This window comes from Oryza brachyantha, chromosome 12 (genome assembly GCF_000231095.2).
Source record: "Oryza brachyantha chromosome 12, ObraRS2, whole genome shotgun sequence".
Lineage (NCBI taxonomy): Eukaryota > Viridiplantae > Streptophyta > Magnoliopsida > Poales > Poaceae > Oryza > Oryza brachyantha.
The window spans coordinates 15,315,579-15,343,019 of NC_023174.2; the positions used below are offsets into that span (position 1 = coordinate 15,315,579).

Sequence of the window (27,441 nt, forward strand, 5' to 3'; positions counted from 1 at the left end):
GACTTCTGAGGGCTTCGGCGGCACCGGCGCCAACGCCAGCGGCTCATGATGACGACCTCGATGATGACCCTGACAACAACCCGACGATTGCGTAAAAGAGTAGCTGCATGTAGGGCCTCCTGTTTGGCAAGCCCTTTTGGCTGGGCAAAGGCTGGCCAAATTTGACCAGTGAGGAAGCGTTTTTGGCCAGCTGAAATAACTAAAATTTAGCTTTGAGAGGCTAATAAAGAAGCTATTGAGGATGCTCTAACTCACTGGAGCCCTTTGTAGCATATGTTACTATAGAGGTCCGAATTTGTTTCCGGTTGCCCTTAATCGGTTTTAATTAGTAGTGACTTATGTTCTTCTTTTCTTTCTTCTAAATTAATTGTTCTTCTTTTGAGAATATTATTCATCCATCATGAACGCATGCATCATCAGTATTAGCTCGGTTTTGAGAAAATTCTTGAGCACGCACGCACCGTGGAATATGCCGTTCTCACACTTAGTACTTACGCTACAACAAAAATAACTAATTTGTATAGATATTTTTATAATAATATAGAGATAGTACCTTCGTTTTATATTGTAAAACTTTATAGACTTGTCAAAATTCATCAATGTATAATATATATATATATATATATATATATTCATTAGCATTCATATAAATCTAACCAGGACTAAAAAGTCTTACATTATGAAACGGAGTAGGTACTTTTCAAATAACTTTACCCATTGTGAATACATGTCAACTGTACATATATAAGCAGAGGACTGTCAGGTCTACTATCGGCAAATGAACGTGCCTTTTGGTTTTAGTAGTACTACTCCTTAGGAGATTAGAGTATCACAACAGCTCATCTAAATTTGGTTATTCATATCTTTATTTGCATCATCTAAACTAGTTTTATTTTTCATATCTCTTTGTGCTCCACTAGATCATCCATATATGACATCCTCTATATCTATTTGGAGGATGAATTGAGATCATCCAAATATGAAGGTTCTCTCCAAATATAGATGACATCTAAAATAGATGATAGAATAGCCGTTCTGTTGGAGCTCAATTTGTAGTCTTCGTCCTTTATTTTTAAGATAGAGAATGAGATAGATGAGCCGTTGGATATGCTCTTAGAAGATGCTCCCAACGATCACTACTGTAGTGTGTTCACATTAGCTTATACGATGGAGACAATTAAGGACCCTATCACTGTGCTTCTCTGCATTAGCCACACGATGGATGTCGTCTCTAATTACTGTATGCATGTGTATATATATACTCCCTCTTTCTTGAAATACGAGGGATTTAATTTCTTTAATGGCATAGGACCCAGACTCTGCATGACCATATACATTTGCATATATAAAATTAATTATATTTTAGAACGAAAGGAGTGGCTAATTACTACATGAATTGTTAGGAATAGACGCATAACCGAGACATGGATTTAACGTGAAAAACCTTTACAGGAAAACCACGGGCGCCAACAGACAATAACCACTCTGACGTAATGATTGCAATACAGGAGAATACACCGAGCCATCGCGTCTTTCCTGTGCAGCTTACGAGAGTTATATAACGGGAAATCTAAGAGTTCTAGTAGGGAAATGATTGCAGAATTCTATTAGGAAATTAATCTTAGCCCTACTCCAAGTAGAAAACGGTTTAGAAGAAACCTACTAGAAAACTAATAATACAATCCAAATACGTTATAGATAATAATTCGGATCATATTTCTAACATGCATGCTAGTACGATCGTATGATAAATGGATCAAGCCACGAATAATGATTATTAGTACATTAATTAACCTAGCTACTGGTAGCAAGTAGCAATACATACTTAATTTAAAGGGGTTCTTAATTAATCTGCGTACAAGCCACTACTAATTAATAACTACACCAGTACTTAATTAATTAATTTAACTAGCATGCATGAACGGATGCGTGCTTCATTACTTGATATATAATCAACAGCAGCAAATAACTCTGCCTCGCTGTCCACTATCTCGATCGACAATGGCAGTACGCACCGTAGTGCTCGATCAGAAGCTCCAGAGATCAAGGCCGCCGGCGACGTGCTCCTTCCCGCTGCCGCGGTAGTGCTCCAGCGGCGAGACGCCGACGAGGAGCTCCTGGAAGAACGGTTCGAACTCCCAGCCGGCAGTGACTTCCAGAGCCTGCGCCGCCGCGGTGCTTAGGCTTAGCATATCGACGGCAGCTGGCGCCGGAGGATGGCTGGCGAGATGAACACTTCCGTCGGCAACAGCTGCTTGAGGTGGCGCCGCGGCGCCATGGTCACCGCCGCGACGACAACGAGGAGCGGCGCTACCGCCAATCATGTTGTGTTTCTTTGGCCGCTTGGAGGAGCTGCAGGGCGTCGTCGTCTTCGCCGCCGGTGGCGGCGCCGGGCAGGTGTCGTCGGCGGGGAAGTTGGTCTTGGCGTTGCGGCCGAAGATCCTCCGCGCCGTCGCGTCGTAGGCCCTCGCCGCCTCCTCCGCCGTGTCGAAGGTGCCGATCCAGAAGCGGCTGCCCTTGATGACGGTGTCCCTGATCTCAGCCGCCCACCGCTCGTACGTGCGCTGGTGGACGCCGCGGAAGCCGTGCTTGCTCGCCGGCCGCCTCGCGCCGCCGCGGCGGCGCTTGGCTTTAGTGCCATCGCCGCCGGTCTCGAGCATTGTCACAGATTGGACAGTTGATGTAGTATCTGCATGCATTATTATAATTCATGCAGCATTAATTAATTTCACATAAATTAGATCTGAACAAACCTAACTAGCTTAACTTGGATATATGTTCAATGCAAAGTGATAAAATCCAGTGCAGTTATGTCCGTTGACATTCACATGCGTAAATACATTCAGAAATCTATTAGAGAATATATACCATGCATGCCGATCAGATTTTTTCTATATATAATAAAAACCGCACATGGAAATAAACATATTTAGTTGGCAAACAGTCCTGTATCAGGTAAATGGATGCAGGGTAACTAAACACTCTAATAATTTCCCACTTTACTTTTGTTGATTACTTCATTCTCTTTCTTTTGTACATAGAGTTTATTCATATTGATCCAGGCGACCTCTATCTTTAAGAAGACAAGAATCTTGTAAATTTCATACCCAGCAATTCATGTCGCCGTGTGCCAATTGAACCAGCTATTTAAACAGAGTCAAAATAATTGACATGGTTTCAGCTCAAGTAGGATGCCAGATCAATGTAGTGTGTCTCTCATGCAGGATATGATGAATTACCAATCAAGTTTGCCAGCAATTAATAATTTGATCATTATGCAGTAAAGATAATAAAATATTGCTGCTTGATGTAATCAATATATCAAAGAGAAATAGTATTCTACTTAATTACTTGATATGTTGAGGAGTACGTACTTGCAAGAGTATCAAAATTTACTCTCAAAGTTGGTAAGTAGTACCCCAATGACCATATAACATTCTGGTTTATACAATGGTTTGCAACTAGAAGTAGAATTCCATTTTTAAGTATATGTACTGGAACCAATCCGTATCATATTTTAACAATGAAAACATATATTGAGCCCCATTTTTTTTGTTCATATATGAAAAATAGTATATACTTAGTAAATGCAAATGCAAAGTTGTATATGGAAACTTTAAGAGAAAACATTGATTTAATCCCATGTACCACCAAGAGAACACAAACAGATATAGAGGGACTAGATCGATATGCAAGACATGTACACTACAGATTTATCTATTAATTTGAACAATCAAATTAGAAATATATATATTGGCGACATAGCCAGTACTAGCATGAGCTAGGGAACTGTTAGGAGAAAATATACTATCAAAGCTAACCAATTTTCATTTTAAGTAGATACAACTTATATTAATTGTTTATTATTTAGCTAGCTAGGCTTCATCATCACAGCAAGCATATCTAATTCATTACGTTTAATTAAGAAACTTTATACTACACACAGAGAAATTAATACCGTGGCCAGGAAGATAACAGTAGAAGATCAGACAACAGTGGTCATGCATAGTATTTTCACAGGATTATTGTATAAAATCAGCCGTTTGGGAAATGGCAAATCTAATTTGAAAGGGTATAACAATTAGCATATAACCACATAAGGTTAATGTTTGACAGAAATGAACCAAGGGTAGAATTAAACCGGGAAAAATAAAAAAAGGTCAATTTTCTTAATTTTCTTACTTACATAAATATCCTAGCTTCCTCCCATATGTGTGGCTATTAATTTTGTTCCTTTGTAGAATGAACTTGTACTAAGTCAATAATTTTCCGGTGCCAAACCTGATAATTATTTATCCGGTTTATTTGATGTCTTGCAATTTTATTAGAAATCCAGCTCTGAAATCATCAAGGTGTGATATAATTAAAAAAATTTGATAGGGTCCAGTTTCTCATATCACTTTGCTCCTTGCATTAAAATCCTGCCTCCCAAATATGAGTTTGTTTCTTAAAAGTTTGAACTCGTTTGAACTCATTAATTTTCTGGCACCAAACCTTGTAGATTTTGTAATCAAGTTAATTTCTCTTACAAATTTATTAGAAAACTAACCAATTCTGGGATCATCGGGGTGGGATATCTATAATCCACAAAACCATGGATAACGTAGGTAAAATATTTTTGTGATATTAGTAACACTCCATCCGTTTTATATTATAAGATTTTTTAGGTTTGTTGAGATTCACTCATATATCATATATCAATGTGTGTATATATTCATTAGCACACATATAAAAGTTCTATAATGTGGAACAGAGAGAGTACTAGCATCTTAACAAGCAAAATTTCCCGATAAATAAATATTCCCCGGAGCTATATATTTAGGTCTCATTCGTTCAATTCAATTAACCACTTTGATGTAAATATATCATACGACAAGTACAGCTCCTACAAAAGTTGACAACCAATTAATCAAATGGTAATATGGTAAGCATTAATTGTTAACATAGTTTGGAGAAGTTAATAAAGTGTTTTTTTTGTTTTATGACCAAAGTTATGCAAACACACTGCCTATCACCTTAATTACTCTTCAAATATACTATAGCTGTAGATCGATCCCCTCAATGCACTGCTTCGGACACATGCATGGTTAATTTTGTACTATTGAACAGTTAGGTGTGTGTCAATTAATCTATTAGAAGTGTGTACTGTGTGACATTCTTTGTAACAATCCCCTATATGTCGATTGTTGGATTGTATTTTATCTATCTTATATGGATAATGACCAATTTCGGAAGCTAGCCAAGTTGGATATGGGACATTTACGAATCCTAAAGCTATGGGCTACATGCATGGGTTCATTTCTCTTGGGTAATGGCCAGTTAATGAACCGGCATTATTTCAATTCAGAAGCCCAAGTTGGATTTGACATTTTGCTTAGCAAAGGACTCATGAATCTAACTGGGTAAAACGGTGAGCTAGCGAGCGGCACTGATATACATGCACGTGAAATTAAGCTGCTAGCTAGCTGGATCCATATTTATCTTCTGTGGATAAAAACCAATTCATGAACAAACATTTTATCCCTTTTTTTCGCTTCTGTTTATGTTTAACTATAAACCAAAGTTAAAATTTTAACCTAACATTTTATAGTTAATTTTAAAGTTTTTCGTCAAGTTTGTTTTATAACTTTAGTCTTTAGTTCAGTAAGAATATGTATATAAAAGTTATATTTACAAATTATTTTTTATTTGTAAATATGTAGTTTGGTTTTTTTAAGAAAAAAAATATTCACCACTTTAATCAGTAGCCAAGCTGAATTTGGCATTTTGGCTAGCTAAGGATGGACGAGAGATGAGCTAGCTAGCTATATAAGGAACATATGAAAACCAGCTGCCGTAGAAGTAAAAGGAAAGTTGGCTTACCATAGCAGCAGTGTACTACATGTGGCTGAACGTATATACATATAATCAGGTTAGTTAGTATATGTATACTAGAATTATATATATTCAGTTGCGCTGCTATATATATATATATATATATATATATATATATATATATATATATATATATATATATATATATATATATGTATGTATTTTTTAGTACTAATTAAATAATGCCCTTTTGCATTTTCCCTTATGCTTTTATTTTAAGATAAGAATGTTGTATATATGGTTATTACAATGTCGGTTAATTTGTTTTTTTTCTTTATTTTATAAAGGATAAGGAGCATGGTTACAATGTCCGTTTGGATGACCCAATAAAAGGGACTTGGACATGCATGATGTTCATAGCGTGTCCTTTGCAACCTATAAGCCCAAGAGATCATATAGATCAATAGTACGGCATCACTGCGTTTCAGTACACAAGATATAATCTTTCCTGCAGACATATATAGTTTGCTAAACATATCTACATTAATTTTTGGAATTTGAAAGTTCCCAATCGGTGTAATTTTCTGTGGAATAGGTAGATCAGTGTCACAATATATGGGAAGTAATATTTCATTTAGTTATGCGTGGATGATTTACCTGTGTTCCTCTTTAAAGATACAAGAAAAATATATATACGAAGATCCTAGTTAGAAATGTCAAAGTATAAATATAGAATAATGCTAGCTGAACCTTAGAAATGTCAAAGTATACGCAACCTGACCTGCTGGAGTAATATATACATCCAACTTGATTTGATGTGTAGATTCCAGATCTAATAAAAAAAACTAAAGAAAACACATTCCATTCCATCAACTTAAGTAAGATTGTGAGGAGAGAATATATAAATATGCCAAGATCAAAATTATTTCAAGGACGATCCAAGAAGGAATGTACGTATACATACAGGTGCAAGTAAATAAAGCGAGACGATATATATATATATATACTTGTAGAGAGATGAGAGGAGACCGGAGATCGATCAAGCAGTAGTAGTACCTCTGGCTCCGAAGGCCGGAGGCCGGCGCGGCGGCGAGACGGCGAGGACCTCGTCGTCGTCCTCCTGATCCTCCATCATGCTGAACCTGAGGAACTCTTCCTCAAAGCGACGACGGTCGTCGTCCTCCTCCTGCTCCTCCACCTCATCATACTCCTCCTCCTCCTTTTCCAGTGCCATCTCGGCGGCCAACGCCGGCACCACGGCGAGGGCGTGGTGGTTGTCGGGGTTTCTTCCACACATGGGCAATGCAGATAGAGATCGAGTAGTTAGGTTAGATGGATGGATGGATGGATGGAGACCGGGTTTGCAGCAGGAGTAGCGAAAGCACTCGATCAGTCTCCGGCTAGCTGGAGGCACTGAAGAGGAGCAGGAGGAGACGACATCGCCGGCGGGCCCCTGTTCAATAATGGAAGAGAGCGAAGCAAACCCAACCCAACCCAAGCTTCACACGAAGTTGTATTCGGCTGTGTTTTATTTATCTGTCACGGTAAAATCTATTTGTGGGTTAGTATATGATTAATTAGTTATTAATTATAAAAAATTAAAAAATAGACTGTCGTAGTATTTTAAAGTAATTTTTATTCTTATAAAAATATACCGTGGAGTCTAAGCGTGAAAAAATATACTGTTTCGCGGCTCAAGAACGGGACAGCAGTGGGCGTAGAGTGATGGGACGAGGCGCACACGCGGCTCAAGTTGATTTAGGCCACGCACACCTGCCATCTGCTGCAGCACAGCACGACTGTGCATGTGCTTTTCCTCAGCTCCAAAGGACCCTAGCTACCTGCTGCTACCATTAGGCCACCTCCAACACAATAGAGATAGCATACTATCTCTAAACATTCTAAAAGATAACTTCTTCAATAATTTAACTTTTAGCAAAAAAACTTATAATACAAATAACCCCACCATTCATCCTTACTTGATATTAAAATACGTGTAAGAGACTATCTCTTAATTAATAGCTTTTATATCTCTCTTCTATTAAAAAATTATATAGTACATCTTATAAATAGTTTATAAATACCCATTAGATAGCTTATAGATAGCTTACAGTAGCTAGTGGCATTGCTGCCAGTGCCTTTTATGCCATTTCCGGCCAGCAATCCCTGGGCGCACGCAGGACCAACGGCCCAGGTTTATGTATAATGGGGCATTTTTTTTCATAAATAGATACTCCTCCGTCCATAAAAAAACCAATCCAGAATTTGACCATCCATCTCATTTAAATTTTTTTAAGAAATTAAAAAAAATTAGTCACACGTAAATTACTATTTATAATTTATCATCTAATAAAAATAAAAATATTAATCGTATTTTTTTCAAATAAGACGTATAGTCAAACATTATAGATAATCAATAAAAGATTGATTTATTTTGAGACAGAGGGAGTATCATGTTTACGGAATACATCGTTTAGGGTACATATGTCATTGATACAATGGTACAGTTAAGTGTCAAATGTAATGGTGACATAGAGTTAAATATTTATGTATAATACCACTATTCAAAAAATAAGTATTTCTAACTTATTTAGTATATATTAAATATATGTTAAAAGATTCATGTTTAATCATTCTAGTGATCTTTTTAAATTTGAGTTGATTAGATTTTTTTTCTAAGCATCTTATTAACTCTAGAATCACTGCTGGTATGATTAAAATCATACGAGTCAGTGCAGAAATATTAATTTATATTGTAGTAAAAAAATCAAATCTTATAAATACTTATATTTTAGGATAGATCGAGTATATACTGATTACTGAATTGACACTTTAGCTACCTTCTATAATCACTCAGGTATAGCAAAGCTGTGCCGACCCCGTAGAATATAAGGATTTTTAGCGCCGAGCATACCTTGTAACAAAACGGGTAGAACTATAAAAAGTTATGATTGGTTAAGAAAAGAGGATTGAAAAAGAGAACGTGGTTATGGAATTTGTTACTCCCTCCGTTTCACGATATAAGACTTTCTAGCCTTGTCTAGATTTATTAGATTCATATAGATGCTAATAAATCTAGACATATATATAAATTATATACATTTATCAATTGATGAATTTAGACAATGCTAGAAAGTCTTACAATACGAAACTAAGGTAATATATCATTTTGAACAAATTTTAAATGCTGAGAGTTGCGATATTTTGGTATGAAGGATACATGCATAAGCATCTCTACAGCTGACAACGATTGCCACCGTGAGCTATGCAGAAGCAGTACTCCATCTCAAAATAAGATCATTTTTTTCCTCTCTTATTTGTTTCAAAATAATTGCATTTTGGAGCAATCATTGCATTATACTTTGTGAAAGTAGCGAATACAATGAGAAAAGTGAAGAGCATTTTACTTTTATACTTATTCCGTGTTTTTTATTTGAAGTCTTTGACTTTTAGATCTACGTTTGCCAATTTATCTTAATAGTAATTAAATAAGTAATAATTATTGTGTTACAGTCAATGGTTTATAACTTTGTATATTTACATAAAATTTTTGGATAAGACAAAATGGTCGGCATAGATCTAAAAATTAATATTAATGACGTCAGGTAGAGCACTACAGTTATTCCACGAGAGCAAGCACTATACTTATCCCAAGAGAGCAAAATAGTTCCAACCGTCAGCTTTCAGGCGGTGACTTTAGATATAAAGTAATTAGTTTGTTCTAAAATATTATTATTCATAGGTTATTTAAGATTAAGGTTAACATGAGGCAATTATAGCATCCCATAATAAATGAGGATGAGAGATGATAAAATTAGAAAAAGGTTTTGAACGAGAAATGGTTGAGATGATAAGTAGTCTTGCGAACGGTAGAGAAATAATTATATTTTATTACAAGATTTTAATATCATATATCCTTTATTTTTTGCATATGATTTAAATTATATAAATACTTATATTTTTAAAACGGAGGAATATTCTCACTTTTTAGTGCTAACTTGAGATAGATAGTATGGTATTTTTGTAGCCATCAGCTAAGGTATATTATTGCAATTACTTTATACATAATACTGATGTCGCTATAATTGCCAAATACAAAAATATATATGGTCCTGCCCACAGATTGCAATGACTCCGTATATTTATCGAATCTCCTCTAAAGAAGGAGAAATGGGTTTCACGAATGTTTTACGGGGTGGACACAAATTAATTACACAGCGGCTTGAGCTCGCTGCCGCAGTTGATTTGAGTTTTTTAATATAATATTTCGATTTTTAATATATATTAATTTATTTTTAATATGATCGAGCTCATTAAAAAAATAAAAAGCTCGCATATCTATAGGGTTATTACTGTTTGTAACACTCCAATTTCTATCCCTCCCATCTTTTGCTTTTACTTAGTCAATGTTTAAATTTTTATCGAAGTTTATTTTTCAATATTTGCTTTTATATCGCTAATAATACATATATAAAAATTTTATTCACAAATTATTTTTTATTTGTAAATATGTTATTTGGCTTTTTATGAAAAAAAAATCAAACAATTACGTACCCGCTAGATCCATGTAACCCATTTAACACATTGGTTGGGTCCATTCGTATATACTTGCATAGCACTAAATTTACGGTTTTGTTCTCTTTTCATACAAAATTAATCGAGAAATGCTATGTTTAGAGTGGACTCCACGTGTATATATATATACTACCTCTGTTTTATATCTCGTAAGGGTTACTCGCCTCGCCTAAATTCATTCATTGATAAATGTATATAATTTATATGCAAGAATTTTATGGTACCTCATACTGCTAACGGTAGTAGTATAGTAAATTTAAATCCAACCATGTATTTTCAATAGGTATATTAAAAATTTTATTTGAAACTTTGGTAATATATATTTATCGATTAATCTATTTTAACACGATATATGATACATAAATTTATCGGAATGTTATATATTTTAGTTCTCATTTTACCTCTATAAAACTTCTCTACTGCATCTACTATCGGTATCGGTGTAGTATAATACGATCAAAGTCCTTGGATCTAAAGTGACGAACAACTCATAATTATTAAAGAGTATCTTAAAAAAATCCAAAATATGGAATTCTAAGTTATCTCTAGAAATCCAAACTCTAAGCTGATGTACCTTTAGCGCCTCTTCGGTTTGAAAGATTTTCAGAGGAAAAATAGAGAAATTGAACTATTTTTTCTAAAATTCCTGTGATTCGAAGATGCCCTTAATTTGTTGTTGGAAGACTCATTTTACTTTTTTTTCGGACGAGTACACGGAAACCTAACATTTAAACTTTATCTGGTAATATAATATGGGTAGTTTGATATCTCATCTTAATCAATTCCAATGTAGTATCACTCATTTAATTTATTTATATACTTTCTGATCTTAATCAATCGTGACGTTCACTTATTTAATATCTAGATTTATGTATTATATAGATGTTAATTAATCTAAATATATACAAACTATATCCATTCATTCATGAGTGAATTTATGTAAGAACAGAAAGTGTTACGATATAAAAAGTATATATCATCTATTTCTTTTTTTCTAAAAAAGTGCAAGTCGTTAAGTATAAATGTGGGCAGAGTGACATTACTAGAGGCTTTTCTACCATCCATCCTTAAAAGGTATCTTGGGGTATCAAAAATTTTAGTGCAAAATTTTAATACCTGTACTTATATTGTGCGTACCTCAATATACTAATTTTTTACACTAAAAATATAATATCCTGGGGTATTTTTTCAAGTATAATAAAAAATAACTCTATTAGTAAATTCTGTCACGACCTTGGTGAGGTAGGATTATTATAATTAAATTTAATCATAAAGCTTATATATTGTGCTAGTATTAGGGGGTGTTTGGATTAAAAAACTTTTTTTAAGTTCTTGTCACATCGGATGTTTGGATGTTAATTATGAATATTAAATATAGATTGGTAACCAAACTAATAGCATAAATAAAGGCTATTTCATTAGACAAATTTTTTAAGCCTAATTAATTTATGATTACTAAATGTTTACTGTAGCACCACATTTGTTAATGATAAATTAATTAGGCTCAATAGACTCATCTCACGAAATAGTCAGAGTATAAGTGAATTTTATTAATAATCTATATTTAATATTTCTAATTAGTATTAACATTACATGTGATAGATACTTATAAATTAGATGGAAATAAACCGGCTCTAGGTTGTTCCACGCGACAGAGCGTACGTACGGTTGATGATGATGATGATGCTGCTGCAGCTAGCAGCATGTGACACCAGTCGTAATTAACAACGTGTTAATCCGTACATCTTTTTCTGTCCAAATAGTACAGTACTCCATCAACGTAGTACTAGTACAAGAGCAAGTGGCCAATAAAGGAAGTGACTCGACCTGGTGAATTGCACCTAACCAAAAACAGAAAATCACTACTACTGCACCCATCTTCACGGACGGTCAAAAGCAGGCTGTTGGTCCAGCTGTCCTTTTCTGTCTGCCATAATAAGCCTTTCTCAACTCATATCAACTCATATAGCATACTACTATTGGTAATCTTATACGGGTCGATGGTATAAAAATTATTTTTTATGTCAATACTAAAACATATTTTTATTTTTTAAGCAACATACACAGGCTCATGTACCCATATATTTCTGTTTACGACAATGAGTCACCTTAGAGATGGACAATCCATCCGGTTGAGATAGTTGATTATCCTAATCGGATTATTTAGTGTGCTTGTCTGAGGGAAATGAATTTCCGTCTAAGACGACGAGTCACCTTAGGATTAGGATTTGTTTGGTTTTAGGGATAAGATGGGTTAGGACAGAGCCAATCCATCCCCGACCCTGTTTGGTTGACGGATAGGTAGAATGGATTGGACCCAGGAGAGAAATATTCCATCTATATTCAGGTCCAACCCATCCCACCAGAACGGTGGGACGGATCCGTCCTAGGACGATCATGACGCATAGAGAGGTATCCATTTTATTTATTAAATTTATTTAAAATATATTACTTGTATAAATATACATTCAATTACTATAGGTTATTCATATATTAATCCTATTATTTAATATTTTATTTTAGATATGAGAGATAACATTTATCTCATCTCATCCCTTCAACCAAACAAAAAACAAGTCCAACCTATCCCATCTCATCCCTTCCACCAAATAAAAAACAGGTCCAACTCATTCATCCAACCAAACAGAAAAATAGAACTAACTCATCCTATAGTCCAGGGATGGAGCCAACCCAACCCACCTCGTCCACGAACCAAACGCATCCTTACACACTCGCAAACTCATATATTACCCGTCATATTTTTTAATCAATATATGCACATGTGTTGCTTATGAGATTGGAACCCAAGACATCCTATGCACACACATTCATCCTTACTACTAACACTATGAAATACTTACAAAGCAAGATGCTATTATTTTAACTTCACATCTCCTAAACTTATAATGTTTACAAATAATGTTAAATCGAAATGTAATCAATTACAAAGTTGATCTAGTTGAGCTGTATAATTTTTATTAGATCATATCTTTATTTGAGATCATTTGAAATGTAGATCTAAGATTTTGTAAATAAAGTAAGATATTAATGAATATTTTGAGCGTGTAAAAAATGTCAAATGAAAAAAAATAAGTACAAAGTTTTAGATCTTATCCAAACCATAATTTTCATATAAAAATCATATTCATCCGACTTTATATGAAAAAAATTAGGTAGACGTATGTATTATTTTAAATTTTATATTATTGCAAACGGGCTATTAAAGAGAATGTATGGGATAATCGGTTTTAACATATGATCCTATTAGTGACCGCCTGTAATAATGCCATCATTTTTCAGATGGTTCTCTGCAGTTATCGGTCTGTCTGACATAATAAGGCCTAGCTTAGTTTCCAAATTTTTTTTTCCAAAAACATCAAATCGAATTTTTGGACATCTAAATGAAACATTAAATATACATGAACATTAAAATTAATTACACAGTTACGGGGGAAATTGTGAGACGAATCTTTTGAGCCTAATTAGGACATGATTAGTCATCGGTGCTACAGTAACCTACATGTGCTAATGACAGATTAATTAGACTCGAAAGATTCGTCTCGCGGTTTCCCGGCAGAATCTGAATTTTGTTTTTCCATTTGTGTCCGAAAACCCCTTCCAACGTCCGATCAAATGTTCGATGTGACCCTTTAGCAAAAATTTTTGCCTACTAAACAACCCTTAAACTTTCGTAGACAGATGTGTACCACCCTTGCGATTGAACACATCATAAGACAGGCTATCTAATGGTCCACCTAAAATTTGGTGATAAAAATCGTTTTTTTATAGGGATTAATATAGGATTCTAGATATAAATATAAACAATCATTTATCTAAATGTATTTAAATTTTTTTTATATTTAAGAACGGAGGTAGCGGTGTAAACAAGGACCTGGCCTGCAGCCTAACGCACTCAACTTGCATTGTGCTGGGTAATTACATATGGCGATCGTTAAGAGATAAGTTACATGCATCCATGAGCTAGGTAAGCTAATTAAAGTGTGATCTTATCGTTCAACTCGTTTTGTTTTAAACTCGAACTATAAAATGATACGCTTAAAAACTCTGTGATAGAGATAGTATCGTAGCTAGCTAGAACCTTCTAAACACATGTTTATCTAGAATGATAGTATCATAATGTATTCCATCTTAACTTGATGTTTGACTTTTTTACTTATAATGTTCGATCATTTGTCTTATTCAAAAAATTATAAAATATTATTTATTTTGCTTGTGACTTAGTTTATTATTAAAAGAAGAGTAAAGTGCACCGGCGGTCCCTAAACTTATGTGCATGTGTCATCTAGATTCCTTAATTCTCAAAATGCATTTTTAGTTCCCTGAACTTGTCCGGGGTGTCATATAGGTCCAAACGAGCTTTGACCCGCTCCATCTGCTGACATGGCATGCCATGGTGACGCCTACGTGTTGGTGGTGCTATGTGGGTTTCACATGTCAATTTCTCTCTCCTCTTTATTCTTTTCTCTCCCTTCTTGTAGACACCACCGTGGCATGCCACATCAGCGGATGGAGCGGGTCGGAGCCCGTTTGAACCTATATGACACCTCCGAACAAGTTCGGTGACCTAAAAATACATTTTGAGAATTCAAGAACCTAGATGACACATGCATACAAGTTTAGGGACCACTGGTGCACTTCACTCTTTTATATATTTATACTAAATTTTTGAATAAGACGAATGATCAAACGTTATAACTAAAAAAGTTAAACATCATATATTATGAAACGGAGGTAGTATATTTTAGAGGAGTATAGGCTAGTTTTGCACACTTAAAAAATGAGTTTGCTAAACGGCCCTATGGTATTAATTAATTTCAGTTCATTTAAAGAGCACATAGCTGGGTCTCGTAGTATTTAAGTGGTTGTTTTATTGTTAGGTAATGGGAAAATCATTCCACCCTTTTGAAAAAGCCACATTTCGTCGTTACAAAATTTGCGGTAAAAAAATAATTTACAAAGCACAAATTGAATGCATCGCGATTAGAAGAATTAAACATTGCTCAGTCTAGACAAACAATGCCAAGAAAAATGGCGACCTGTAGAAATGGATCAGAGCTGAGCTTGGCCTCTTGCTGTGCACATTACACTTCAGTTTTCTGTAAAGCTGGGAACTGAAAAGTATTTCCTTGATTTGGTGTAAGAACATGGAACTATATATTTGGAACATCTCAGGATGGCTAAATTTTACTCTTCAAATATATATTTGGTCACTCAATTTGGTAAGTCAAATTCGTTTTTTACGCCAACAATATCTCTATCCTTTCTCTTTATCTTAAGTCTATGACAATGAGATCCACGTGTCAGCCTCTATACCTATTTTCCTCCTCAATATCTCCCTCTCTATCTTTTTTGTTTGGCTAACATATGGGCCATGTATATTTTATTTTTAATTTTTTAATTTTGCTTCTAATGACATATCAGTTTCACGCAGGATGATGATCAGGTCAAGCTAGCCACGTCAGCAAAGACTAGGCTCAAACTAACTTAGCACTTCATTCCTACCGGTTTTGAGAGATAAGGGATACGTGGTACCCGGTTTTGCGGTTAAGAGCATCTCCAAGAGAATGGCTAAATTTTGACTCTTCAAATCAAAATTTAGCCATTCATTTTAGTTTTGGCAACTCAAATTCATAGAGCATCTTCAAGAGACTATCCATGCTCACTCTCCAAATCCTGTCAAGGGGAGGATGAAAAGAGGGTCCACCCATGTGGAACCCACGGATAGCAATTGTGCTAGTGAAGGAATAAGTTACTAGATTTGGCCATTGAGAACTCAAGTTTAGCCATTCAAATGACATGGCAAGTTAAATAGCCACTCTCTTGGAGGATATTTTTTTACAAAATTACCAAATTTAAGTATAACAAGTGATACTCTTGGAGATGCTCTATGGATGGAAACCAAACTTGCTATATAGTTGAGGGAGGCAAAATCACATTGTTTTTTTTTCTCTTTCAACCCGGCCCATTCATCATAGCTCTGATGTTTTCAGATGGGCCTGCCAATGGCAAAGAGTTAGGCCCATAAAATCTTCTCTTTTTTTTTTCTCCGGTGGCAACTGGCCGTCAATATAACGCAACATTCCGATGAAGACTTCTTCCTTTTGTGCAGCGAAATTGTTTGTACTCTGTTCTGCCCCCAGTTAACTCTGCATTGGTATTTTGTCTCCTTGAGTTCAAGTTCTAGACTCTGGCTCATGACCGAGTAGATTAGCACGCCATCATCTTTTCGCTTATACTTATATTTATAAATTAAAATTTAAGTTTTTTGGCTTAAATTTGTATCTGATTTTAGGGGTTTTTTTATCGTAGTTTGTATTTATCCTCGTTGTACCATCTTTGAAGATACATTCTTTCTTTACAAAATAAGTATTTTTACTCTTCAATTATTTTCCCCTTGCCATACATTATGTCAATGAAGTTTAGGCCCAGGACATGATAGTAGATTAGTAGGTCTCTGAAGAAAACAAGGTATGCTCCTGTTGCTGTAGGTAGCATAAACGGTTGTGCGAAAGAATCTTCGTATATGCTGTGACGACGATGACCGATAATGCCACGCTGTTAGGCCCCGTTTAGTTAAAAACATCAATTTTTAGATATCTAAATAAATTATTAAATATACATGAATGTTAAAACTAATTACATATTTATAGAAGAAATCGTGAGATGAATCTTTTGAGACTAATTAGGACGTGATTAGCCATATATGCTACAGTAACCAACATGTGCTAATGATAAATTAATTAGAGTCAAAAGATTCGTCTCGTGGTTTCTAGGCGGAATCTGAAATTTGTTTTATAATTAGACTAAGTTTAATACTTTAAATGTGTGTCTAAAGATTTGATGTAATATTTTTGCAAAAAGTTTTTACAAACTAAAGAGGGCCTTATATATATATATATATATATATATATATATATATATATTCAGACAGCAGAGACTTGCAGCAGCAGCAGCCATCGGTGGTCAGATCCACGATGTGTCTGAAACTGTTCTTGATCGAGTGACGATGACTTGTCGCTGCACTTTTTGGAGCATAGTGGAGATAACATATTCTTCTGTACTTCCTTCCAATGAGACTCAAGCAGGATGGTCAAGTGGTTCATTAGTTTAATGCAAAGAGATTATATATGGTTTCAGACCTAGGACATCTCTCATGCTCTCTGGATTACTCCTGGATTATAGGCATCATCGATCCTCCTCCATAATATGATATGATGCCTTGATAAGCACAAATCTATGGCAGATATGTTTAGGAAGTTGATATGTACTCACTTATCCAACACTTTGTCTTGTTGGAGTATGTGTATATATATATATATCATTGTTTTCATGTGCTCATAGACCTTAGGGTAATTAATCAGGTACATCCAAATGCTTGCAAACTAGTAATGCAACAGTCACATCTTATGGGTGTGGCCTAACTAGTTTAGTCAAACAGTGATTTCCTTTTCACCTTTTTTACTGATCAATGAGGTTAGAGTTTAGAGTGGCCATCTTGGTTCAGAAAATAAGCCTATGCCATGAACCAATTAGGAGATGGGCTGAATTTCTAAGCTACTACTTCTTTTGGCAGCACTACTTGTTTGTTTCTTTTCTGGTTTTCAGGTCAAATCACAGTTTAATCTACTATTAACTCTTTCCAACTTGCATCTCTTTAGATCCACGTCTTTGCCATCTTGTCATCTAGAAAATTTAATTAGTAAATTAAGGTCACTTTGATTGTATTTCGGAGAGCTATCATCATGACATGACTATGTGTTCTTGTTCATCAATGGGTGCTATCAACAGCAATTAACCTTGGGTTTCAGCTTGGTCAACTGAACATCTGTTTGAGCTCATGTAACTTCTACTATGCGTTTCCAAAATAAACCAGCATAACTTAAGCATTCAGTTACTAATATAAAAAGGGGCTTTTTTACTATTCTTGAGAAGTATCTTGAGGTGTCAAAAATTTTAGCGTAAAATTCTAATACCTTAAGGTATAAGATATTTTAAGGTACTAATTTTTATACTGAAAAATGTGGTATCTCGAAATATTTTTTTCGAGGATGGTAGAAAAACTCTATAATGAGTGGATACAGTTACTCTGTTATCTTTGCAACTTCTTTTCCAGGAAATAATGTTTTTTTTCCCTTGTCAGTTCCAGCAATGGGTTCTTTCATGTACCATTTTGCTTGATTGCAAGTTGATGTTATTAACATGTATAGTCACATTCATGGTATGTCATGAGCTCATGAATTCATGATGCTAAGGGACCTGTCAATTCAGACCCCTCAAACCAACGGCTGCCATGAACTCTACCACACAGCCTTCGCTCTCACTTTCTTCAGGGTATCGATCAAATCATTCAGAAAATTCAGCCGACAGAAACCTTCATTGGATGCAAGAAAATGAACAGATACATGGAAAGTGACCCTCTTCATCTCTCTCACATACATACACTAACACTAATCTCATCCAAGATCATCAACAGAGTAGAGTTAGTCTAAAAAAAGGAAATATTCTCCTCCCTGATGCATGAACACCTCTGCTCTACTGAAAGAAGGCCAGACATGGCTCCCCAATTGAATGATGCACCTGACTCTGAAATCTGAACAGCCGTTTTGTGTACAAGCAGGCCACAATTGAGCCAAACATGTCACTGTATTTTGGAGTGTCTTCATGCTATGAATCTAACTCACCTGATTGGTACATGAATATGTCAGTTACATTGGCCTGTGACTGCAGCTTGTATTCTTGCTGAAAAGCAAGGACAGGGTTAGTAGTAGGATAGTAGGTGATCAGCAATGATGTTTATCTTTACTTTTCCAGCCTGCTATGGGAGCCAGCTTGATCAAACCCATCTAATGACTTTGTTTAAGTAGGATTTGTTATTATGATATCTTCCTCAGACAGGTCATAGAATGAATGCTAAAGCCACCCATACAGTGATGATGGCACCTGAACTTTAAACCGAGATTTTTCAGAATGAGAGCAGTTACACTTTTTTTTTTTAGGCACAATTCATCCTTGAAAAATCGAAATGATGGTGCGACATAGTGTTATTGTTTAGAGTTTTTTTTCCTATCCTTGAATAGATACCACGAGGCACTACTCTTTTCTATGTAAAATTTAGTACATTCTAGTACCTAAGGTATCAACAGGTACCTGAAAAATTTGGTACCTCTTGGTACCTACTAAATAATGATAAAATTGCTCTAATGTTTATGTCCTCGAAAGAGCAAGATATTCTTGATTGTACGTACAGGACAGAGCAAGCATGATATCTTTTTAACTTTTACCAAAGAGAACTCTGAATACTCGTTCAACTTTTTTTCCTTAATCTTTTCCATATTCAAACTCGTATCCATCCCTCTTTCTGAGTTGAGAATTGAGCAACTCTAGCTAGAGACCGATTAACTGATCAGTATATGCAGTCAGAGCAGGTACAATAGCAGTCTATAAACCAGCTATAAGCATATTTTAAAAAGATAAGAGAGGAGAGAGAAGAGAGGTGGACTACTAATTTGTAGCCAGCTGCATACGGACTCTAAGACAGAGTGTGTATATGACATGTGAGACCATGTACAAATGTTTTGTAGGTAATTATTATATGAATTGACTATTAGATTGACTATAGATAAATTGGAGCTAGTAGTTGGCTATACTATTGAAGTTACTCTCAAATGAATGAAAAGGTCAGATTTGCATGAAATAAACTGATTCTGTGTGTCTAACACAGAAGTTCGTGATAATCGGAAAAGCATCTGACATATATAAATACCAGTTAAAGTAGCTATGCTACAACTGTCACCCTTTCTTTACTCTTCCTGCTTATCATGATGAGTAACTTGATATTAAGTCAGCTCTTAGTGTAGTTTTTAAGAAAGTGGAGGAAAACTAATCAAATTAAGTTGTTGTGTATAAGATGGGTAGAGTTTTTTTATTGAAAAAATGCATAGTGGTATGTTGATTATCTCGAATTCATATGCTTCCATACATGGTTGTCATTACATTAATTCTCGATGGAAAATAAACATGCATGGTAAACAAATCACTTTCTAAAGACTTGGCAAATTAAACGACAGAAGTTATCAGGAAACTTAATCTTATATATTTAAATCACGTTGATTTATCTCACTAACAAATAATTAATTGTTTTGTGTAGTCATGCATGTATTCACGTGGTATTTTTCTTGACATGTCTACTCATATATACCACGCTTCCATTGTCATGACAAACTTCTAACTGTGGCAGCTAGGCCTACACCGTAAAATGCAAATATTGCATCAATGTCGTCGGCATGCTTGCTGTGCATATCCACTTCAACATGTTCTAATTCTAGGTCTGGGTGATGCAAAATACAAATGCAAATAATCCGTCAATGTCGCCAACGTCGTACTATATACAATTTAACAACAAAAACTGAGTCTCCAACATGTAGACTTAAACTATTTTGCAAATGATCAAAATCATATGCCATCGTGCATATAATTATCCTTTTTAGACAACAAAATAAAAGCTAAGAGCAAGTTCTACAATAGAGATGGATGCTATATTTATTTAATTTTATCCATGTAAGCAACTTATTAATTAAGAGATGATGCATGCAACATATCACATCTATACTCGCTCTGGTGTAATAATTTTAATCATGGCTTAACCAATCTACTCTTTTTTATCTTTTTATATTAAAGATTACGTAGAAGTGGCTCATCTCCCTTATAGCCTCTGCCTCATCGTTTAATCATACATGGTATCTTTGGATTATTCTTCCTTATTTATCTTTTTATATTACTGCACTTTTAGATAGACGAGAGTGGCAAAGGTGGGATGTGGAGGAAGGTCAAAGCACAGGTTTGATCGGCGTGGGAGGGCTTTGACCAGGCTAGTTGAGAGGTTTTGGGTCTTTGGAGGGGGTGTGTGGTGGGTTTGGGCCATATGAGGGGAGGGGCATAAAATAAATTATTATAATAGGGGTGCAAATATTAGATATATATATATATTTATATTTATATATATTCAAGCGGAGGGAGTAGCACCTACGAATAACCATTTCCTTATAGCTTATAAGGGAAAATGGAACCATTAAAGTGTAAATTTCCGTTGTGATGCAAGAATCATCCCACAGTTGATAGAAATAAGTATAGTGGTTAACAAGTTAACAGATTATGTTAGCGTTATCAACATATAGTATTAGTTTCTAATAATTCCCGATTAATTATGTAAACTTGAAATGAGTAGAAAATAAATCTAGCATTAATACGTACATTATCATCCGCATCTTTTCGCTTCTACCTATGATTAGGAGCTAAAATTTAAACTTTTTCAACCTTAAATTTGGAGTTAATTTGGTGGCTTCTTCATCGCAGTTTGTTTTTTTAGCCTTAGCTTTTAAATTACTAAAAATTCACAGATTATTTTTCGTTTAAACAATCACCCCTATATGTATTACAATTACAATTACATTTCCATGCGACAAAAGAGTCCCTTATCATTTACAAAAAAGCCCTAGAGTTCACCCAAATCCTCACAACTATGCCAAGCCCTAACTACGTCACCTAGCTCCACTCTCAGCTGCTCCCACCCGAACCCTTGCACCTCGCCGTCTCCGTCGCCGGCGGCCACCTCCAGCCGCAGCTCGACGAGCATCAGCGGCGGCGCCACCTCCGACATCTCCACCGACATTGCCGCGATCCCCGACGGCGACAGCCCTCCGAGCGGCAGGAACTCCACTCCTTTCTTGCCAACCACCACGTAGCCCAGCTTCCCGCCGGCGCGGCCGAGCTGCTCCAGCGTCCTCTCCGGCGACTCCGTCGTCATGAACCGCTTCTCCCTGCTCGTCCTGCTCTCGCCGAACAGCCCGGACAGGTCGAGGCCGGGAGACATGGAAATGATGTCGAACGCGTTGAGCGGCGCCGGCGCCTGGAACGCCACCGCGCGCTCCGGCTGGCCGTTGAGGAGGCCGTCGAGCTGGGAGTCGACGCTGAGGGAGCGCTTGAACCACGGGTGGTGGGTGGCGAGGGACTCGACGGCGACGCGGGTGTCTGGGTTCGGGTCGAGCAGGCGGCTCACCAGGCGGCGCGCCGGCTGGGACACCCACTGCGGGAGCTCGTACTCGCGGCGGTGCGCCTTCCGGCACATGTCGGCGATGTTGGAGTCGTCGAAGGGGAGGTGTCCGGCGAGGAGGACGAAGAGGATGACGCCGCAGGACCACGCGTCGGCCTTGGCGCCGTCGTAGGCCCTGCGGCGGAGCACCTCGGGTGCGGCGTACGCCGGCGTGCCGCACGCGGTGTGGAGGCGGCCGTCGTCGCGGACCGAGTCCGGCAGCGCGGAGAGCCCGAAGTCGGAGACCTTGAGGCCTCCGCCGCCGTCGAGGAGGATGTTCTGCGGCTTGACGTCGCGGTGCGCGACGCCGCGTGCGTGGCAGTACGCCAGCGCGTCCACGAGCTGGATGAACACCCTCCTCGCCGCGCTCTCCGGCAGCCGCCGCCGCGGGTGCGCGGCGAGCCTGGACAGCAGGTCGCCGCCGGTGGCGAGCTCCATGACGAGGTAGATCCTCGCGCGCGTCGCCAGCACCTCCTGCAGGCGGAGCACGTGCGGGTGCCGCAGCCGGCGCATGGCCGCCACCTCCCGGAGCACCCGCGGCGCCATGCCCGCCGTGCCCATCACCTCCGCCTTGTCGATCACCTTCACCGCCACCGCCTCGCCACCGCCCACCGACCGCGCCAGGTACACCTTGGCGAACGTCCCTCGCCCAAGCAACCGTCCTAGCTCATACTTGCCGAGCAGCACCTCGCCGCCGCCGCCGCTCTTGCTCTTCTTCCTCCTCGCGTCCATGGCCATGGACACCAACACACCTCGAAGGTTAGCTTAACTATGCCAATGAGTTGTGTACATGTACGGCTTTAGGTGTGTGATGGTTTTATATGATGGAGCTCACTTGGTTTTGGTGTCTTAATTAGTTTTGCTTAGCTATTATTTACTCCAATTAATTAACTAAAGTAGCTTGGGTGGGTTAGCTAAACCATGGTTAGTGTAACCTTAGTCATCATCATTGGTATAAAGGAGCACATTCCAACCAATGGAGTGGTGCAACATTAGAGTAGCTTCTGGTCAGTGTTCATGTGTACCAAATTGTGTGTGTGGTCGTCTATGATGTCTGGTCCTGATAAATTATTATAGTTTTTAACATATATTATCTTACGCGATTTATTTTTGATTAGGTATGTTCTCGAACATTAAACTCAATTTACTGCGTACTGAAAAATACACGTTGATTCAACTGTATCATGCTATTTTTTGTTGGTTTGAGGTGTGGGGTTGATGTGTCCAATGTGGTGGTGGCATGGCATGTTGCAATTGGCCATTGATATTTGCTTTGCTGGGACCATATATATAGTGTTGGCAAGCCCTCCTAGGGCCATATATATGTTGGGGGATGGAATCTCTGCACCAAGATGCCTTTGGCTGAACCTGATGACAACAGAAAATATAATATATATCACCATGTTTAATTTCCTCCATGTGGCCACCAACCCAATTTATTATAATTCAAGGTCTTGTTTGGAACACAGTGACAATTCTGCAGAAACTATATAGAAAAAAAAATTCAGTAGTATAAGGTCCCTGTTTTGGGGTCAATTCTCTGTGTATGTGGCTTTTCAGCTTCATGGATCAAACTGTATTACCTTTTTTGTGTGCATCTATCCCTAATCTTAATAAAATTTGGTCGACCTGCTTAAATAAAAACATGTAAAAAATATGAACATAGAAGAAAACTGAAAAGCTAATATACATAACACTGTTGAACTCTGGTCTGCAGTATATTAACCTTAATCAACAACTAATCAATCGCTTGTCTTCTTTTAGCCATCATATTTCCTATCGATTCAACAATAATAATACAAACATTCTCTGATATCACGTCGTAGGTTTAATTGTTCTCCTACAAATGAATATTCAGTTGGCCTTTTCTTTTCTTGGATGCATGCGATTTGTGTGGTTCAGAGTTTCAGACAGCACAGCTTTCATCAATTTTGTTCGAATAGCTAGCGTCCCAAAGATCTGCAGTCAGCGTCAGGTTGGTCGTTTTCTAGCATTCATTTCAACATTTTTTCTGTTTTGTTGCAAAACAGTAAGCACGAAATTGCTCTCATACTAGAGGAAGGATTTGATGTTACCTCGTATACAGTTTTTGTGCAACTTCGTCTCATTGGCATCTCTCTTTTTTTTTCAGATAAAACTCTCATTGGCACATACCAATTTGGTAGCTTCAGAGCAAACTAGTAATTTTTCTTGATCTCTTTCATTGAAGTAGAACCAACAATATTGCAAGCAAAAGCTGTTGGAAAAGAAGAACTGCTCAATTAAATTATAAAGAAAAAAGCAGCATATCTTCATCTTTGATTAATGTCTAAATATGAACTATGAAACAACAAAGATTCTAGGGGGGGAAGCATTCCATTACCTTTAGTATTTTGATATGGCTAAAGATCACAGCTCATATCATTATAGATTGTAAATGAACACAATATGTTATTTAAAGCTATACAAGATGATCTTGTCCACAAGCACTCAGATTTTTTTTTCTCCCAATTAATGGCAAATGCTTTGTCCTTGCTCACTAACTAATATTCTGAGATAGACCTGCATGCCCTGGATCTCAAGGAGTCAAGGATAAGAACAGAGTATTAAATTGAGCACAGGGCTGATTGAAGGTATTTGTCACATGATATTTGTAAATACATACTAGCAGTGAATGATCAAATGTGCACTAGAACAGCACATTTCTTATCTCCAGTCTTTGCCATGCTGAATTGTTGCTACAGTACAGTTGGGCCTACAAATTGAGCAGGATCTGCTGTTTGTTTCAGACATTAGGACCCAGGCTTTGGCCAGAGTATTGATTATACTGCCATTTGTCCATGTTGTTTATTAACAAGTAGGAGTAGAATTGAAGCTGATTGGTGGCAAAGGTAGAAGAGATATTTTCAGAGAAGGCATCAGAGTGCCTTGTTGAGAAGGCATATATAGTGTATATTCCTCAGCTTGATTGGCTTGACAGGTAAAATTATTCTGCTGCTGATTGGCTTATATGAACAACTGGGGAAAACATATGACAACTTTTGTTATCTTCTTAGGCCTTGTTTAGTTTCTAATTTTTTTTCCAAAAACATCACATCGAATTTTTGGACACCTAAATAAAGCATTAAATATAGATAAACCAAAAAACTAATTGCACAGTTATGAAAGAAATCTTGAGACGAATCTTTTGAGCCTAATTAGTCCATGATTAGCCATAAGTGCTACAGTAACCAACATGTGCTAATGACAGATTAATTATGCTCAAAAGATTCGTCTCGCGGTTTCTAGGCTAGCCGTGAAATTCGTTTTTTCATTCGTGTCCAAAAACCCTTCCGACATCTGGTCAAACATTTTATATGACACTTCTTCCAAAAATTTTCTCAATCTAAACACCCCCCTTAGTGGAGGTATCCTGACAACCATAGTGGTGATCTTCCAAGTTTGGCCACCTAAGAAAATATGTTTTTGTTAGGTGATATTTTTGCATGAAGCTAAATATATAATGGATTTAGGTTAACCTAACTATAAACTTTTTTTCGCAGAATTTCATTAAGATCGAAGGGAATTTACAGGGGCATAGCTATAAACTTCTAAAGACTAAAAACAGGGTGGAAAGTCCCATATGTTTCTGTTCTTCAGATACATCCAATATTTAGTTTTAAGCCGTTCCGAAAGGCGTAAGCATGAGTATTTCTATTTTAGAATACTCCATTCCATCCTTTGCAAATGTTCTGATATTTTTTTTATATCACCCATTTTTCAAGTGATAAGTGGAAAGTGGAAACAAAGCAAGAGAGTGACCCTGAATATGTCTCTTGATCTGTCGTCCATTCACTGAAACTGACATCAAGGATAGCTTTTGTAAGAGCATGTATCTAACTAAAATTGCACAATTTGGTCTATAAAACTACTTTGAGCCAAAATTTTCTGATAATAAGGTTGGGTGAAATTCTGGAAGATGTTTTAATATTTGGATGACCCTTACTAATGAACTCAAGCCCAATCAAATTAGAGATTTACTCCGGTCTAACAAAAAGTATCTCGAGGTACCGGTACCTCGAGTTACCAAATCATTTCTCACCATTGGATCTAGTTGAGTAGGATGTACGCTGTTAGATCCAATGATCGGAAACGATTTAGTACCACGAGGTATCGGTACCTCGAGGTACTTTTTGTTATTTTTTGTTGGACTGTAAAATTGCTCATCAATTTATATTTGAGCATATTTTGGGAGCATTTTCAATGTCAACTTTTTTTTTGTGATTGTCAGTTTCTCTCTAGCACAATTTCTTGATAAAATTGACATACCGGGAGATTATGCTCCCAAAGCAAAAGTGGGAAAAAGGAGACGGTGACTGAAAACACCAGCCCATCTATTGTCCATTCCAAGAAGTTGTCTTGGCTTTCAAGCAAGGCTAGCCAAGATATCTACAAAATCAAATTCCTCAAAAATTCGCAAATGTCAGTATTCAAAAATGTAATCTGTCGATTACAATTGAATACACTTTAGTCGACAGCTAAAACAAACATACCATAAACACATTATTTCATGTTTTCTGAAACTTTTTTTTCCCATGGCAACCTTTTCTAATTCTTTTTCTTTGACTGCAACTATTTCAGGATATCAAGGATGAGATCAACATTTGGAATCAAGGAGGCATCTTCAATGCTCTAGTTAGGGCTTGACATGTAATCTGGCTTGGTTCAATCTGTACCTCTCCAATGACGCATTAGACACGCATCCGACTTTTATTTGCGTCGATAAATCTATAACGTATAGCGATTCCCTTAAATCTTAATAAAATTTGGTTGGCCTTTCAACACCCCAATTTCCAGCATCTGAAATTCTGAACACTGAACTTTCTTCAGCTAACTTATTTTTTTTCCTTTGGTAACATCCCCAATCTTCAGTATCTGAAATTCTGAACTCATCACTCAACTTTCTGAACCGAAATGTACAAGCT

General features: G+C 36.9%; 2 protein-coding genes across 2 annotated transcripts; both read right to left on the bottom strand.

Moving 5' to 3' along the window:
• Positions 1 to 1,737: 1,737 nt before the first annotated feature.
• LOC102707926 (ethylene-responsive transcription factor RAP2-2-like) lies at positions 1,738 to 7,167 on the bottom strand. Its single transcript, XM_006664656.3, has 2 exons — positions 6,871 to 7,167; positions 1,738 to 2,689 (listed from the first exon to the last, which is right to left on the bottom strand). The coding sequence occupies exons 1-2, from the start codon at positions 7,109 to 7,111 to the stop codon at positions 2,028 to 2,030; spliced, it is 903 nt and encodes a 300-aa protein (XP_006664719.2). The 5' UTR covers positions 7,112 to 7,167; the 3' UTR covers positions 1,738 to 2,027.
• Positions 7,168 to 21,782: 14,615 nt separating this feature from the next.
• LOC102708207 (CBL-interacting protein kinase 4) lies at positions 21,783 to 23,333 on the bottom strand. The gene has a single exon (XM_040529563.1). The coding sequence runs from the start codon at positions 23,234 to 23,236 to the stop codon at positions 21,902 to 21,904; it is 1,335 nt and encodes a 444-aa protein (XP_040385497.1). The 5' UTR covers positions 23,237 to 23,333; the 3' UTR covers positions 21,783 to 21,901.
• Positions 23,334 to 27,441: the final 4,108 nt, after the last annotated feature.

Excerpts from the sequence above, each read along its gene's own strand:
- LOC102707926 (XM_006664656.3), bottom strand. The coding sequence starts at position 7,111 with ATGTGTGGAAGAAACCCCGACAACCACCACGCCCTCGCCGTGGTGCCG. Across the intron at positions 2,690-6,870 it reads TCCGGCCTTCGGAGCCAGAG|ATACTACATCAACTGTCCAA; the intron begins GTACTACTACTG and ends TAATGCATGCAG.
- LOC102708207 (XM_040529563.1), bottom strand. The coding sequence starts at position 23,236 with ATGGCCATGGACGCGAGGAGGAAGAAGAGCAAGAGCGGCGGCGGCGGC.